Raw genomic sequence first — 15,728 nt, 5'->3', positions numbered from 1 at the left:
CAGTCAGAAATGTAATATATTATACATAACTATGTTATTTATCATCATCTACGAGCTCAGCCTCTTAACCTTAATATTTGCGTTGCCTTAGAATTCGTTATTTATAATTACATAGGAGCGGGTCTCGCAGCCATGGAGGCAGACATCTTTGCGCTACGGCAGCGCAGAGCCAACAAACTAGTGATTGCGAGATCGCCCATTACGCTCGAAAGTAACTACGGCAAGTTGAAAGAGATGAACTGAGACGGTACTGAACAATAGATGGCAGTATTAAAATTATCTATGTAAACAAACCTCATCACTTGAGAAGGTAGGTGATGCGGACGTCGTGGAAGACATTTTGTCCCGTAACGCTCGCCGTACTGTTTGGGGGGAGAAGCGGTGGGGGGGGGGGGGGGGGGGGGGTGTTCATGTTGCTGCGGTCTGCAGTCTGGACGTTAGATGTCGCTGAAAATTACACACTGTAGCTTTAATTATGCACAAATATAAAACAATAAAAAAAATTAAAAGCAGTGACACTGTTTCATAGAAGCTTGTTGTCTATCTTTAGGAACCGCTCAAAATAAGTCCAATGAAATAGTGTCTGACATCTTGAGCTACTGGAGCTGATTCCACGCTGTAGGAGCCAACACACTGAATGCTTTCTTTCGTTTATCAGTTCGAACACGAGGAACCTTCATGGTTACATGTCCTTTAAGAAGCTTATGACCATTTGACTGATCTCCGTCTTCCTCTGTGGGCTGAATTCTCGGTTACCGTCAGGACAGAAAAACAAATATGCTATATTATAAAAGAAACAAACTGAGAAAATCCTTTATTCCTGCTCCCATTAGCCTGGTCAATTCCAGGTCTACATAATATTCAGGACATTTATTTTATGTTCGTGTGTTTTTTTGTTTTGTTTTTTGTAACTGCTGTTTGCACAACAACTCACCCCCTGGAGATGATAAGTTTACTTAAACTTTGGCCCCTTAGAAAGTGGATATTTGCTTCCAGGAGGGGGCGGGTAAAGACAGCCCTAGGAAAACAAAATTAATGAGGATTATTCAGATTTGCATGGATAAACTGAAATACCACTTTGTGCATGATTTAGATGGACTAGTATGAGTTAAAAGCTCAAAGTTAATATAGCATATAGGCTCTGTATAACCAACATGCCATCAGCTTCAATCCTGCAGCTGCTGCTTTTTGGCTTTCAAAGAAACCAAAAGAAAAAAAAAATCACTCTTTGAAACTAAGAACTCAGCCTGGCTCCTGGTGAACTCAGTATTTTCAGTTCATCCACTGACCTCAGCAGAGACCGGTTCTACTTTTAAAATAATTTTTGTTAAACATTCCTTATGCTACGCTGACATTTTGGGTCCTCTGTAAGATATTTTACACGTTTGCACTTTAATATGTTTTTGCCAAATGAAGCTTAAGCGAAAATTCAATCTGGAAAACTCTTATCAGCTTCCCCTGAACCACCTGCGACGTTCCTTGTTCAGCTCCAGCCAATCAGCTCGGGGCTGCACTTTCTCCAAAGCCAATCATCTAGCAAGATCCCCTTCATTCAGCTCCTGGCCCAGCTTCTCTCTCCCGCATGCAAGTAAACTTTCACCCACCATCAGCCCATCTCCTCCCTCATTGTCAGGTTATTCTCAGTCCCATCCATCCTCTGGATTATTCCCCCACCTGTGTCCCAAGGGAACACTACTCTAATCCTTTCCTAGGTTACTCATCATACATATGTTGATTCACAACATCAAAGTCTTCTGCTTGGCCCAAGCACCAAATAACTTATTTAGTTTATGTCTTCTTCTGCTTCTGTCTCCTTGTACCCCAGATGGCCGCTCAAACTGAGCCTGGTTCTGCTGGAGGTTTCTTCCTGTTTTCGTCTCTACTGTCGCTACATGCATGCTTGGTGTGACTGATTGCAGAGAGACAATGAGTCCATGCAATCATTAGATAGACATATTTTAAAGAATATGATTGTGTTACCTGTATAAACAAATGTCATATTTTCTAATTGTCTCTCCAGGTTGAAAAACTATGACCTGTTCAGAACTGAATCCACCTGCTATATAAAATAAAATGGTCACATATGTTTGAGGTAAAATAAGCATTAACAATGCTGTAGAGATCAGAAGCAATAATAGAGGTCATTTGTCACTTTAAATCATTATAAGCTGACTAGACTCATTAAAGAACTAGACCTTTACATTCTTAGATGGGGTGCTAGTCTTTACAGATTTATGCATCTAAACTTAGTGATGAGTTTAATGTCTCTATATGTGAAGGTTCCCTAGATTTTTGGCATAAAGCATTTTTTATATATATATATTTTGACTAAAAAGTGAAATTAATATCTATATAATTTAAAAAATAATTTTGAAATTTAGCCTTACTTATGATGTATCACATACACAGAGCTGCCAAAAACAAATGCTGTCATTAGGATAGAAATTCAGCATGTTGCAATAAGGGAAAATTTAATAGCAGAGCAACACTAAACTGAAAACAGATGGTCTGTAATCTAAATGTGCAAAATATGGATTTAATCTTCAGATTGGATCATAAAACCAGGTAAATATAAACATATAAACGTATTTCTATAACCTAATTTATTTATTTACTTTGAGTTCCTTAAAAGTTAGAATCTAAGAAACTCAGGAATCTAAAAACATGTTTTTTTCTTTTTTTAACTTCACTGAAACAAATAACTTTAACCAAATTATGTTTTTATTGTGCTGCCATTTAATCCATAACTATTTATGGTCATCAACCATCCAACAGAGCTAAAAGATCATGCAAAAAGAAATTACATAAATGTGATTGTGGAATTAAACAAAAACGAGACGGATCATAAAAACAGTGAACTTTGTACTGAGCTTTGTGGTACACCACCATTTATTTAATTGCAAAAAAGATAAAGATTCACAGGCTAAATCATACATATCAGCAGGGTAAAGAATATTTCAAACAAACATTTCTCTCTATAACATTCATCTGTTTAAAACAACTTTATAGGACAGACAACGGACATATTTAAATTCCAGATTTATGTAAACATTAATTCACAATAAATAAGGGGGAGACTAATAACTTAAAACCTGAATTAAAGATTTGATGCTGTTTATAGTTTAAGCATAAAAACAATAGTCCACATTTATGTGTTAAAGACACAATGATTTAATGCTTCAACAGTCTGTGTTTGACTCGTCAGGCAAATAAATTACCTAAGATGTGGTATGAAAATCATAACATCACTAAAGTCCAGGAGCTGTATGAACAATCTTTATTAACAAAATAAATCACTCTGTATTACAGACACAAAAACTTTAAAACAACAAACACGCAGACAAATCTAGGAGTGTGTGTCAGTGCATACTTTGATCTTTGTGAGAACAGTTAAAGTCCGTATAACAGAACAGACCTGATTATATGTTAACGGTTATATTTCACCTTCTTATGAGGGTGGAAATAATAAAGGGAGTGAGGGATCAGTAGCAGCGCAGGAAGAAGGTGTTGCAGGCCGTTCCTCTGAGGCAGTCGCAGAGCCGTCCAATCCGAGGTCCGTGTTTCATTGCACAGCGCTCGCCTACGTCACACTAAGAGGACAGATAACATTTATTTCCAAAGGATAACATCTATGTTATATGGTTGAACAATCTCCCACTGTAATTTTTTTAAACAATTAATGAAAGGAGCTATTATGAACTACTGGCTCATGAATTCTCTGCTTTAGTTGTTCACATATTGATGATAAAATGTTTGTGTTATCAAGCTTGAAAATGCTGTATTTATTAATGCAAGGTTTCAACAGAATGATTTCATTTTCTGTTAGTGTTGGTGCAATTGATTGTGGGTGTTTTTGCAAAGAAGAATGAATGAAACAAGAAATGTGACATTAAACACATTTCAATAATAAACATCAAAGAACTCTAGGCTGAGTTATACAAAAAACTGTCAAAGATACATAGGAAGTTATCAACCTTTTTGTCCAGCTGGTAATATTGGGATGACAGTTGCTGCCATGTCAGTTTTGAAAGCAATCAGTCATGTTCTCACCCTGGGAATGACGCTCGCCTTCTTCTCCACAGAGAGACCAACTCTGCTGTCAGCTTCATCCAGGAGACCCTGCAGAGCTTCAGCCTGCTCACGCAAACGCACACAGTGGCACAAACATGTCAGTAACACAAATAGACCTTGTTAACACCTGCAAGTGGCATCTGTCTGAGGTGTTAAGATCACATATAGGCAACTCAGAGTATAGGCATATGGGCATAGACACAAACCACTTAAATCAGTCTTTATATGAGCTTTAAACATACATGATTGCATAATTTGTTTCTGTAGTGGCGGCAAGATAAGGGACAACGTTCCTGGCAGACAAAACTGCAAGAACTCCAAAGACAGGGCTGCAGAAATTTATTTTTATTTTCATTTTATTTTTTGCAATCCTCTTATCTTGTAAGTTAATTATTAACCTCTCATTATAATGGCGGAATTTACTTCTTCAGTACAGCAACCAGCAACCAGAAGCATACTTACCTACAATGACAGCAAACCAATTGTTATGCATGTTGCTGAAATCTTGTGCATTGATAAATGTCTTTGCAATTGTTGCAAAGCTAATATTTAAAACATGCTTAAAAATGAATAAAAAAATTATTTTGGATTTTCTTTTTTTTTTCTTCAGTTTTTTTATTTCATGTTTACCGGCGCATACTTTATATTTTGGTAACTGAGGTGGTCGAGTTTAAATGACAGTTTATGACAAAATGTGAGATGTGGTCAAGCTTAACTTGGAGCCGCTTCTCTCAGACTAAATATACAAAGAAGTTAGGTTTAGAAAAAATCCTAACAATGTACACCAAGGAAAACTTGTTTATAACAGAGTGAAACGTTCTTATGAAATGAACCAGGACATTCTGAGGGTTTTCAAAACCCAAAAACTGATTTTGATTTTGCATCAGCGTTCATGAGTTTCATGACCTTGTAATGATCTTTACTGATCTTAACATGATCAGAATTAAATAAATCTGAATCTTTGTCTAAATATTAACTAATAAACCAACATTTTAAGCCTTAGATCCCAATCTCTGTATATGCACATGCAGTTTAGCTAACGTAAAAGGGACTTATTTAAATGTTTATTTTGTAACAAATGGAAGATGTCTAAACATCTTAGTCCAAAGCTACTGATTGACTGAAATAATCTACAATTTTGATATTTTTTACAGAATAAAACTAATTTGATCAAAGCAATACAAGCGTTTATTTATAACTGATTTATAGTTTTATATATAATATGTTTTAACAAATCATAATATGCAGCACCAGGCTGGTAGATGGCAGGGTGTTTGTGCTGAAAAAAGCATTAAGATCGCCATTAGAAACTCAGACTGTCCCTTTCAGCAAGACCCTAAGCTCACAATGTCCCCCATGCACTACTCAGTTGTAACCGACTACTTAGTGTGGCAGCACTCTGCCATGGGAATACAAAGGGATATTAAACTTTATACTTTATTTTCGATAATTTTTTTACATACAGCTGCTGATTAATTAAACTGTTATAGAATAGTTTTCATTTACTTCGTACAGATAAACTTTTACAGTGAGTACTGGATTTATGATGTAAAATTAGTCTTAACAGTTCATACAAAACTTTATTTTGATAAAGACCTTTTATTTTTAAACATATTTTGACTTGTTTTGTTTCTTTCAGCACATGTTTGCATTTTAGTGTGTTTCCTTATTTCTTATCATTAAGGAAAATTTATCTTGTAGTTTTACTGCTTGAACCCATTTTGAGCATTTTCTTTTAAATGTTCATATGTTCATTATTTCATTGACCCTTTTACTATATTCTAATTTGCAAACTGATCATCCTGTTATGTTTTTGCAAATTCCATCTTTAATTGATCTAACATAAATTAATAAGGTAGTTTAAACTTGAATATAAGTTATAATATGCCCTCTTTAAATTATTAAAAATAAATCATACATTATGAATTTACCAAAACTTTCACACAAGATTAACCGGACAGTTTTCACATATTTTCCATTTATGCACATTTCACACAAAGTCTTACTAACCATCTTCACTTAAAAAATATTTTGTTTTATTGGACTAGATTTGTTCTGCTAAGACTAAATATTACACCGTAAAAAACTTTTTAGTAGGGTAAAGTACCACAGTTCTGGTCTGAAGGTGGAATAAACTCACCAGTTCAAGTCCAAAGGCTGGCACATCTGATGCAGAGGGCAGCTGGTTCTCAGTTGACCTTTCACCCCGACAAACAGATGTCATCACTGAAAGGAAGACGGACAGGTAGACGACCACTCGTAGGCTTTCCATCTCCAAAGACCTGTTAGATTTCCTAAAAAGTCAAGAACTAGAATGAAAACCTGCAGATTAAAGACACCAATGCATAGCTTTTTAATCCGTAAATCACAGCTTAGAACCTACTTTAAATACAGCAAACAATTTAAAATGGCTCAGAAAGATATTCTCTTTCTTTAATTTGTGGCGTCTAATTTCAGCTCCGCAGTACTTGATAGGATCTTTCTGTCTTTAAGTTTTCTGCTCTTCACCTTTTTCCTCATGGCTCCCAGCTTCTCCCGCTCCTTTATTTATACCGTCTCCCCTTCCCCTTCCTGCTGCTCCTCCTCCTGATGCTCTGATGCTCCTCACTCAAATTATTCATGTATTCAGCTCATCAGAAAAAAAAACCTTCCTTTGATTGAGGGTTTGAGGCTTTTGAGCAATGGGGGATCAGAGAGAGATGATCATTTGCAATGACTGCTTATCTATCTATCTATCTATCTATCTATCTATCTCATGTGGATTAACATATTTCTAATCAAATACAAGTAAAAAGTAGCTGCTAATAAATTACTCTAGTGAGAGTAAAAAATTACTTGCTTAAAAAGGCTACTCTAGTAATGAGTAAATGTTTCACTGTTCAAAATGAAGTAAATCAGACAGACCATAATATCAAGATATGTACAAATTCTGTTTTGTTTTAAAGACTAAAACAGAGTAATGAATATAAATAAAAAAATATATATATATAGCATATAAAATCATACCTGAAAGTATAAACTATTCATGGTGGAACAGTGTACACTGCCTCAAATGAAAACATATATATATATATAGATATATATAGATATATATAGATATATATATATGTTTTCATTTGAGGCAGTGTACTCTGTTCCACCATGAATAGAAAAAAAAAAAAAATATATATATATATATTTTTTTTTTTTTTTTTTTTTTTACTGTATATTACCTATACCACCATGTCTCAGCAGATGAAAGTAACATTAAAACAGCAAAGATTGTGTACAAATAAAATACTTATTTTAGTGAAAAATAAACTGCCTGCCTATGCCTGGTGTATTTTAGGTTCTTTTTTAGTAAAATTGCTCACAGTGGATAGAGTACTCAAAGTTTTTACTGAAGTAAAAGTTGCTATAATTCAGTAAAATGAAAAAGTATGTAGAACGAAACTACTTCTAAATCAATATTTTTATCAAAAAGTTACTCCAGTAAACAAACAGAGTAAATGAAATTACTTAATACCCCCCTCTGCTAGCATATCCAAGTTAACTTACTGAGTGGGATCGGGCAAACCATTGCTGGTGTGATAATTAAATCATGATATGCAAGGGAATAGAAATCAAACTAATTATATATTTTTTTGCTTTTACAGTTTTATTTTATCTATGATTTAGAAATTAGGTTGTTGTAATTTTAACTTATATCATATTGAGTTAGGATAACATTTTTCTTCTCTGCTACATTTACTGCAAATGACAAACAGATACAAACAACATACATAAAAAAAATCCTGTTAATTATGTATTACTAAATGTAATATTATATTTATACGCTATGTTGTGGCTTTTTTTCATAGTCATAGTCCTCAGGTCAGGTCTGAGCTTAATCATGACGCAGGAGGAAAAGGTTTTTGCCCTTTTCCTCGTCTGATTTGCATCGCGCTGCGACCTGCAGCTCGACAGGTTCGCTACCTGCTTTCATCTCAGCTTTCATTAACAGCTAAATGTCATAGCAGTGAGAAACTTCTATCTCCACACTGGCTCAGCTGTGGCTGCCCTTACATCAAGCGATCCATTTAAGGCAGAAAAACATAAAAAAAAAAAAAAACGAGTAGCTCTGACTCGACTAAATGGGAAACTGACATCTTGAATCCACATTTTCAAGCAGATGATTGAAGGAGAATTAGGCCTAACTGATCAGCTGTTATACAGTATGGGAAGGAAAAGGAAAGATAATTAAAAAGTAAACCCAGAAATAGCCTTAGTGACTTTTAGTTGTGTTTCCATTGAGAAATCAAGGTCTTGGACCCACACAGTTAACATTCAGCAGAGTATTTCAATTCATTCCTATGCAAAAAAAAGTTCCTCTTTACAATAAAACAGACTCACAGCTCTCTGCAGCTTCACTATCGTCGGTTTGCATCTGAGCTCCTTTTTTGTGGAATAGAGGGTTAGTAGAAGGTGTGAAAACAATTATTTCAGACCTTTTAGTGCATCTTCAAGCTTTATTGATTCCTTACATTGGGCTGAAGCTGTTAAAATCTGCAACACTTTTAATTAAAGCTTAATGAGTGCTATCATTACAAATCTCTGCAGGAAAATCCCTTGAAACATTCACCTTAATTGAATTTCAAAAGTCCAAATGTAAACACTCTTTCAAGCAGATGGATTAAGTCCAATGATAGTTTTAAACACATAGAATGGTTCACCCTTGTGTACCTTCTAATTTTTTTCAGGTAAAAAAACCGACAAAACAAAAATGCTTCTAACGAATTTTTTTGCTACAAACTTGCTGACATCAGGCTGAGGTACGTTTGGTTCAATCTTCACCTTTAACTTTCAGCCAGCCTGACATGTCGGTATGTTTTTGGTCATTTTCATGTTTCAGAGTTCTTAAAAATGAAATTAAAATTTTCACACTTGTGCACAATCCTTTACAGCCGAACTTCTGCAGACTCTTACAAAGCAGCTATATGTCCTTTTGTCATTTAACAGAAAAAATATATCTGTGGACCCCTTACGCTTCAGAGGCCACTACAATCTTCTTTCTGATTTGCACAGAAAACTCTTTGCAACAGTGAGTTGCAAGGAGTTTTTATAGGAAATAAAAACTCTTTGCAACTCACTGTTGCAAAAAGCATTTATAGGAAATTGCAATTTTCTAAAAAATGTTACAAGTTCTTCAGTTTAGTTTTTATTATTTATTTATATATTTTTCAACTTGAATAAAATTGATATGTGAATTTTCACACCTTTTCAAACCCACAGTTAAAAGTTTCTCTAATAAAAATATGTCTTTATTAAGTTAACTGTTATCTATTTAATGAAAATTAGCCAAAGCCCGATCGACGTAATTTTAAATGTAAAAATTTTGTTTTTCTTAATAGTAATGCTTTAGTTTCTTAAATGTGTTTTAAACTTTTTTTTTTTTTACACATCAGACAAAAGGAAACTGTGCAAAAGTCGTTTCTAAGTTTTATCTGAGTCAGAATTAGTATAAAAGCTACAGTCAGAGATAAATCTCCAGCCGACAGTGGAGGCTGAAGGTGACGTCACGAACGCGCTGTTTATTCAAGAAGAAGCCGGGAAGGAGAGGATGCAGTGACCTCCAGCTTCAACGGTTCAGCTTCTGTCACCTTGAGAAGAAAAATGAGACCTGCAGCTGCAGAAGAAACCCAACCAACTCTAACAGCAGCACAGGATTTATTCACTTTAAAACCCCACATAAAGTTAGAACTTGCCAGAACCAGAACGCATTTCAATAATTCCCCTAAAAACAATCTCTTCATAAAATTTAGACCAATGATTCTTAAAAAAGATAAATTTAGATCAATAAACTCAGAAAGAGAGTTTAATTATTTTTTCTTCCTTTAATTTTAGATTTCAGTCCCATCCAATGCATCTTGCAAGGCCTTTTATACTTTGGGATATGCATTCAAAGCACTTCACTGGAGACTGTGCGGCTAAATGTATAAAAAAAAATAAAAACATGCTGGTTTCATAGATGGAAAATTCTCCTTGAGAACCATTAAGGTGGTGATGAAGAAGCTTCATATGCTTACTGTTCCTGTTTATATGGTATTCCCTGGATCTTCGTCCAGCCTTGTTTGTTGTCCAGTTTAACCATCATTTAGAACTACATCTATGCCCAGAAAAATCTAATTATAAAGAAGATTGAATACAATACAATCACAGATATAAAACAAATATTCAGTTCAAAAATGTCATGAATCTAAGAAAGCTAAACTAACTTTAACCCTATAATGCCAAATGTATCATATGTGATACATACGGTTTCTGAAATGTTTTGCTTCTGACACCTTTTGCATAATTTAATGGTAAAAACTTTTCTCAAAATCCTATTGTACACAATCAGATATACCTGATAACAGAGGGCAGAAGACTACACAAAAAATAATCTTGACTTATCGCATAGTAATAAATTATTCATATCAAAAATGTATTTCTGTTTTTTTTTCTTACATATTTTGTTAAAAGGGCAAATAAGGACTTCAAACCAAAAAAAAGTAATTTTCTGTTTTGTTTTTTTCTTGGATCGGGCTTTAAAGGGTTAATACGTCCTACTGGTGGAGCAGTTATGCTGCTTATATAGATGAACACATCTGTCTGAAAAATGAAATGTTCTCTTCTCCTTCTGATTGGGAGGAGTGGGAAAAGAAAAGTTTTTTTTATTTACTGTAATGCTAATCATTGTGAAGGTTTAACAGTTTTTAATTTATTTGAGAACTCATTGCACAGCGGATTGTCTTACAAAAGTATTCCCCTAATTTGTATAGTTACTCCAAAAACATTTCTATCCATCATACAAACGATACATGGTTTTCAATGTCTGCTACAAATAAGAAGCTGCTAAAATCTATCTTGTCTCTGCTCTACCGTACTCAATGTTATATAGCCACAAATCCATTTTTAAATTTTTTTTTTTTTTCACATCCAGACAGTTATACTTGCCTTGTTTTTGGTAAAGTATCTAAAGGTCATAGACAAATAATCTGTCAGATTTAAGTCTGGGCTTCGACTGGGCCATTTCACCACACAAATATACTTTGATCTATTATAGCTCATTGTTAATGTTCAGGGTTGTTTTTTTGTGTAAAGGTGAACCTCCATCACAGTTTATTCTTTTGTTTTTGCAGTCTCTAAAATAAATATTTTCTTGTATCGGTGCCCTGCATTCAATAAGACTTGAGTTTCACTTAAACCAGCCTCCCTGGACCTGCTGAAGAATAGCATCACCACAGCATGATGCGGCAACCACCATGTTTAACCATGGGTACAGAGATTTCAGCCCAGGATCATTTACAGAACTGTGTTTGTTCCAAGTATAATGTTGCATTTATGTCAAATAATGAACATCTTGTTTCTATGTACAACTTTATAGGTTATGGTTATGAATGGTAATATTTTTTTCTCTCTTCTGGAAGTAATTTAAATAGATTTATTTGTATGTAATTTTATGTGGTTGAATGGCTTTATTTCATTTCTTATTTTGCCATTGTGACTTTTTCTTTAATTTTTTTAGAGTGTTTTACTTCAGTCATTATTTCTTCTACTTTTGTTTAATCTAATTTTATACAATATTTCATCTCGTTATTTAAATAACATGTCTTTACTGTATTATTTTTTTATTTATTCAGTTCCATTCATTCATTCAATCGTTCATTTAAACGGTTTCTTACACACTTAGATTACTATATAACACTGTGCTTCACTGATGTGATGCATTTTTTCTGCAGTTTGTTCTCACAGTTCATCTTCGTTAGATGATTATTGCTCTATTGGTGACCTTGGGTTTGAGCGTCTGGAAGCTGTGATGCTCATGTTGGTCTTTAATCTGGTGACGGGAGAGTTTGACTGAATGTCAATGGTGACCAAGTGCTTCAAACACACCTTTCATCTGTTCGGCGGTCAGGGCTGCACGTGGGTTTGTCTTAGAGTCTGGAAGTCAAACCAGCTTCTGAATGTTATTTCTTTAGCGCTATTTAGGAACTGAATTCTTCCTTTTGTTTGTTCCTTTTAAAAAAAAAGATCCCCCTTAAAGTATAAAAGTGTTTTAACAAGATAAATTCAATACATTTTAATTAGAAATCCTTTTTTTGATGTTTTAATTTTTTTTTGTCTTGTCGTGTAAATTTCGACTCTCTTGAAATAACTGCTCAGCCCTAAGGCGTCCATCAATTCCTGCTTTCTCTTTTAAAATAACATTTGCTGGCAGTTTTTGACACTGATGGACTCTTTCCTGTTAGAAGACACCTCAGATAACAATCAAACCTTCATCGTGCTGCAAACATATCATACCAAAGACCAGAAATAAACCTTTAACGTGAAAAGCAGCAGGGCTCCATGCAGGCCCTGACAGGAAGTCACGCTCAGTTTAAAACGTCAACATGTGACATACACTATATTGCCAAAAGTATTTGCTCACCCATCCAAATTATTGGAATCAGGTGTTCCAATCACTTCCATGGCCACAGGTGTATAAATTCAAGCACCTAGGCATGCACACTGTTTTTACAAACATTTGTGAAAGAATGGGTCGCTCTCAGGAGCTCAGTGAATTCCAGCGTGGAACTGTGATAGGATGCCACCTGTGCAACAAATCCAGTCGTGAAATTTCCTCGCTCCTAAATATTCCACAGTCAACTGTCAGCTGTATTATAAGAAAATGGAAGTGTTTGGGAACGACAGCAACTCAGCCACGAAGTGGTAGGCCACGTAAACTGACGGAGCGGGGTCAGCGGATGCTGACGCGCATAGTGCGAAGAGGTCGCCAACTTTCTGCAGAGTCAATCACTACAGACCTCCAAACTTCATGTAGCTCAAGAACAGTGCGCAGAGAGCTTCATGGAATGGGTTTCCATGGGCGAGCAGCTGCATCCAAGCCATACATCACCAAGTGCAATGCAAAGCGTCGGATGCGGTGGTGTAAAGCACGTCGCCACTGGACTCTAGAGCAGTGGAGACGCGTTCTCTGGAGTGACGAATCGCGCTTCTCCATCTGGCAATCTGATGGACGGGTCTGGGTTTGGCGGTTGCCAGGAGAACGGTACTTGTCTGACTGCATTGTGCCAAGTGTAAAGTTTGGTGGAGGGGGGATTATGGTGTGGGGTTGTTTTTCAGGAGCTGGGCTTGGCCCCTTAGTTCCAGTGAAAGGAACTCTGAATGCTTCAGCATACCAAGACATTTTGGACAATTCCATGCTCCCAACTTTGTGGGAACAGTTTGGAGCTGGCCCCTTCCTCTTCCAACATGACTGTGCACCAGTGCACAAAGCAAGGTCCATAAAGACATGGATGACAGAGTCTGGTGTGGATGAACTTGACTGGCCTGCACAGAGTCCTGACCTCAACCCGATAGAACACCTTTGGGATGAATTAGAGCGGAGACTGAGAGCCAGGCCTTCTCGTCCAACATCAGTGTGCGACCTCACAAATGCGCTTCTGGAAGAATGGTCAAAAATTCCCATAAACACACTCCTAAACCTTGTGGACAGCCTTCCCAGAAGAGTTGAAGCTGTTCTAGCTGCAAAGGGTGGACCGACGTCATATTGAACCCTATGGATTAGGAACGGGATGTCACTTAAGCTCATATGTGAGTCAAGGCAGGTGAGCAAATACTTTTGGCAATATAGTGTAGATGGAGAACATATCCAAGTTTAAGGTTTTCTTCCGGTTCTGCACTCTTTATGGTCTCAAACTTCCTTGACCAAATATGTGCTAAGTGACAGAATATTCTTAGTGTTTTCTGTATTTTTGAGTTAGTTCATGGAAAAGCATTTGATCATCAGTCAAATAATTTATGAACAGAATTTCATGCTTGTTTCAAAGAGAAGAAAAAGTTATTCTTGATACTTAAGCTTTACTTTAATTTCATTCTTTGAAATATTTATGTTTTTCCGACAATATCTTTGTAAAGTTTAAAGTGTTCTAAAGACCACAACAACAGATGTCCAAATTTGACTGATGTTCTATGAAATTAAAATCCACCCCAAACTCTGCTTAACACAGCTAACAGATTACTAATTGGTTTAGAATAGGCAAGTTGTAGGATTGCAAATATGTTTTTGTTTCTTTTACAGAAAATTAGCCAAATACCAGGGCTGTAAAGTGTTCAATGCATTCATCAGTGAGGCAGCCTTAAAGACCAAACTGCCAACCAAATAATTCTCTGTAGTACCTCCACATCCTGGACACCAGGATGTGGAGGGTGTGCAGGGATTTTGGCTCTCTATATGGAGGGAAGGTTAGTGCTGATAAATGTACCTGCATGTCATGTTACTGTGGTAGTTTAGATTTGTTGTATTTAAAGACACATTTTCACATTTGTGACCACTATCAGGCTATAGAGAATAAGTGTCTTAATCAAGGATGCATTGACAGACGAAGCTGGGATTTAAACCAGCGACCTTCTGACAGCACAGTAGCCACACATATTCATTAATCTCATTTTCAAGCAGTTCTAAAGAGCTTTTAGTTTTGTTTGATTGTCTGTAGCCCCCCCTCCCGGAGCCTGGAGGAAGACAGAAATTCCCATGAAGATCGGCATAGTAAAATCCTGTTCTCCCAGTCCCCTGTAGTTGGACTGAACTACATTTCTGTTTTCAGTTGCTCTGAGAACAATGAATAGTGATGTGGAAATGAATCTAATGTGCTGAAACATTGTCATATGAGGAAGTTGAAAATGAGGAATGTTTAACTTTAGTGTTTTATTGTATTACTGCACCGTCAAAGCCCCCACTCAACTCAAGTTTAGAGCCTTGAAACAGATAATTATAATGCTATGTTTGCTCATTTCACAGTAAAAACAGGTATAGATCCCAGCAGGAAGGTGCTGTATTGCCTGAATAACAACCCTGCACAATTTGCACAAAGATGCAGGTTCTCAGGGAAACTGAGTCGTATTGACTTCCATCATTTTTATGAATGGGGAAAGGGGAATGTGATGTATGCTGTAAAGCGGTCTGCACATTTGTAGTTGTTTTGTGTTGCAGGGTTACTGCTGTCCTCCTAAAAGTTGCTTGGTGCTGCTGAAGGTGATACAGAACCCCTTCAGGTCATGACAGAGGTGTCATTAAACTAGGTTTAAGTCAACCTATAATCACAAAAGTTATAAAAAAATATTTTACGAAGACTGAAAGTAAGTGTTGGTTTAACTTAATTTTCAGTTTATTCTGCTATGAATCAAGTAACAAGGAGTCTGTAATTTTCTAATTTTTATTACAAAGGTAGAGATACAAAATAAAGCAAAACATCATGTTTTATTTACACTTAAAACAAATTGCTCCTGTGTTGGTAAAAATAACAAAAAGAAAAGAATTTTTTTATTTTGTACCTGAATGTGTTTCATTACTTTCCATTTGTCCAAGACTTTTATTTTGACAGGCCAAGGCATTTAATTTATGAAAAAATATGTAGTGTAGTGCAAAAATAACATTTATGATGTTTGAACTACTGGATCACTGCTAAATACAAACATGTAACAGACAGAGAAACGTATGGAGTAATGCTGATGCTGTAAAAAGCTATAGATTCATAATGAAACAGTGGGGAAACATAGATTTGTGTTATTGTGAGTATATATAATCTTGGTATTTTGTAAAATAGAAGTCACAAGAAACATTCAGGATATGAAGAAAGCTGCTAAATTTTGGGATA

At 35.7% G+C, this 15,728-nt stretch overlaps 1 protein-coding gene across 1 annotated transcript; it reads right to left on the bottom strand.

The window, feature by feature from the left end:
- Nucleotides 1-2,863: 2,863 nt before the first annotated feature.
- Nucleotides 2,864-6,587, bottom strand: cart4 (cocaine- and amphetamine-regulated transcript 4). The gene is made up of 4 exons (XM_038302179.1): nt 6,455-6,587; nt 6,212-6,365; nt 4,051-4,134; nt 2,864-3,590 (listed from the first exon to the last, which is right to left on the bottom strand). Exons 2-4 carry the CDS (start codon nt 6,341-6,343, stop codon nt 3,483-3,485), a joined length of 324 nt encoding a protein of 107 aa, XP_038158107.1. The 5' UTR covers nt 6,344-6,365; nt 6,455-6,587; the 3' UTR covers nt 2,864-3,482.
- Nucleotides 6,588-15,728: the final 9,141 nt, after the last annotated feature.

This window comes from Cyprinodon tularosa, unplaced genomic scaffold, assembly GCF_016077235.1.
Source record: "Cyprinodon tularosa strain WSP-4 unplaced genomic scaffold, ASM1607723v1 ctg483, whole genome shotgun sequence".
In the NCBI taxonomy this organism is placed as follows: domain Eukaryota; kingdom Metazoa; phylum Chordata; class Actinopteri; order Cyprinodontiformes; family Cyprinodontidae; genus Cyprinodon; species Cyprinodon tularosa.
The sequence above is the reverse complement of the archived record's forward strand: the minus strand, read 5'-3'. Positions and strand labels throughout refer to the sequence as shown.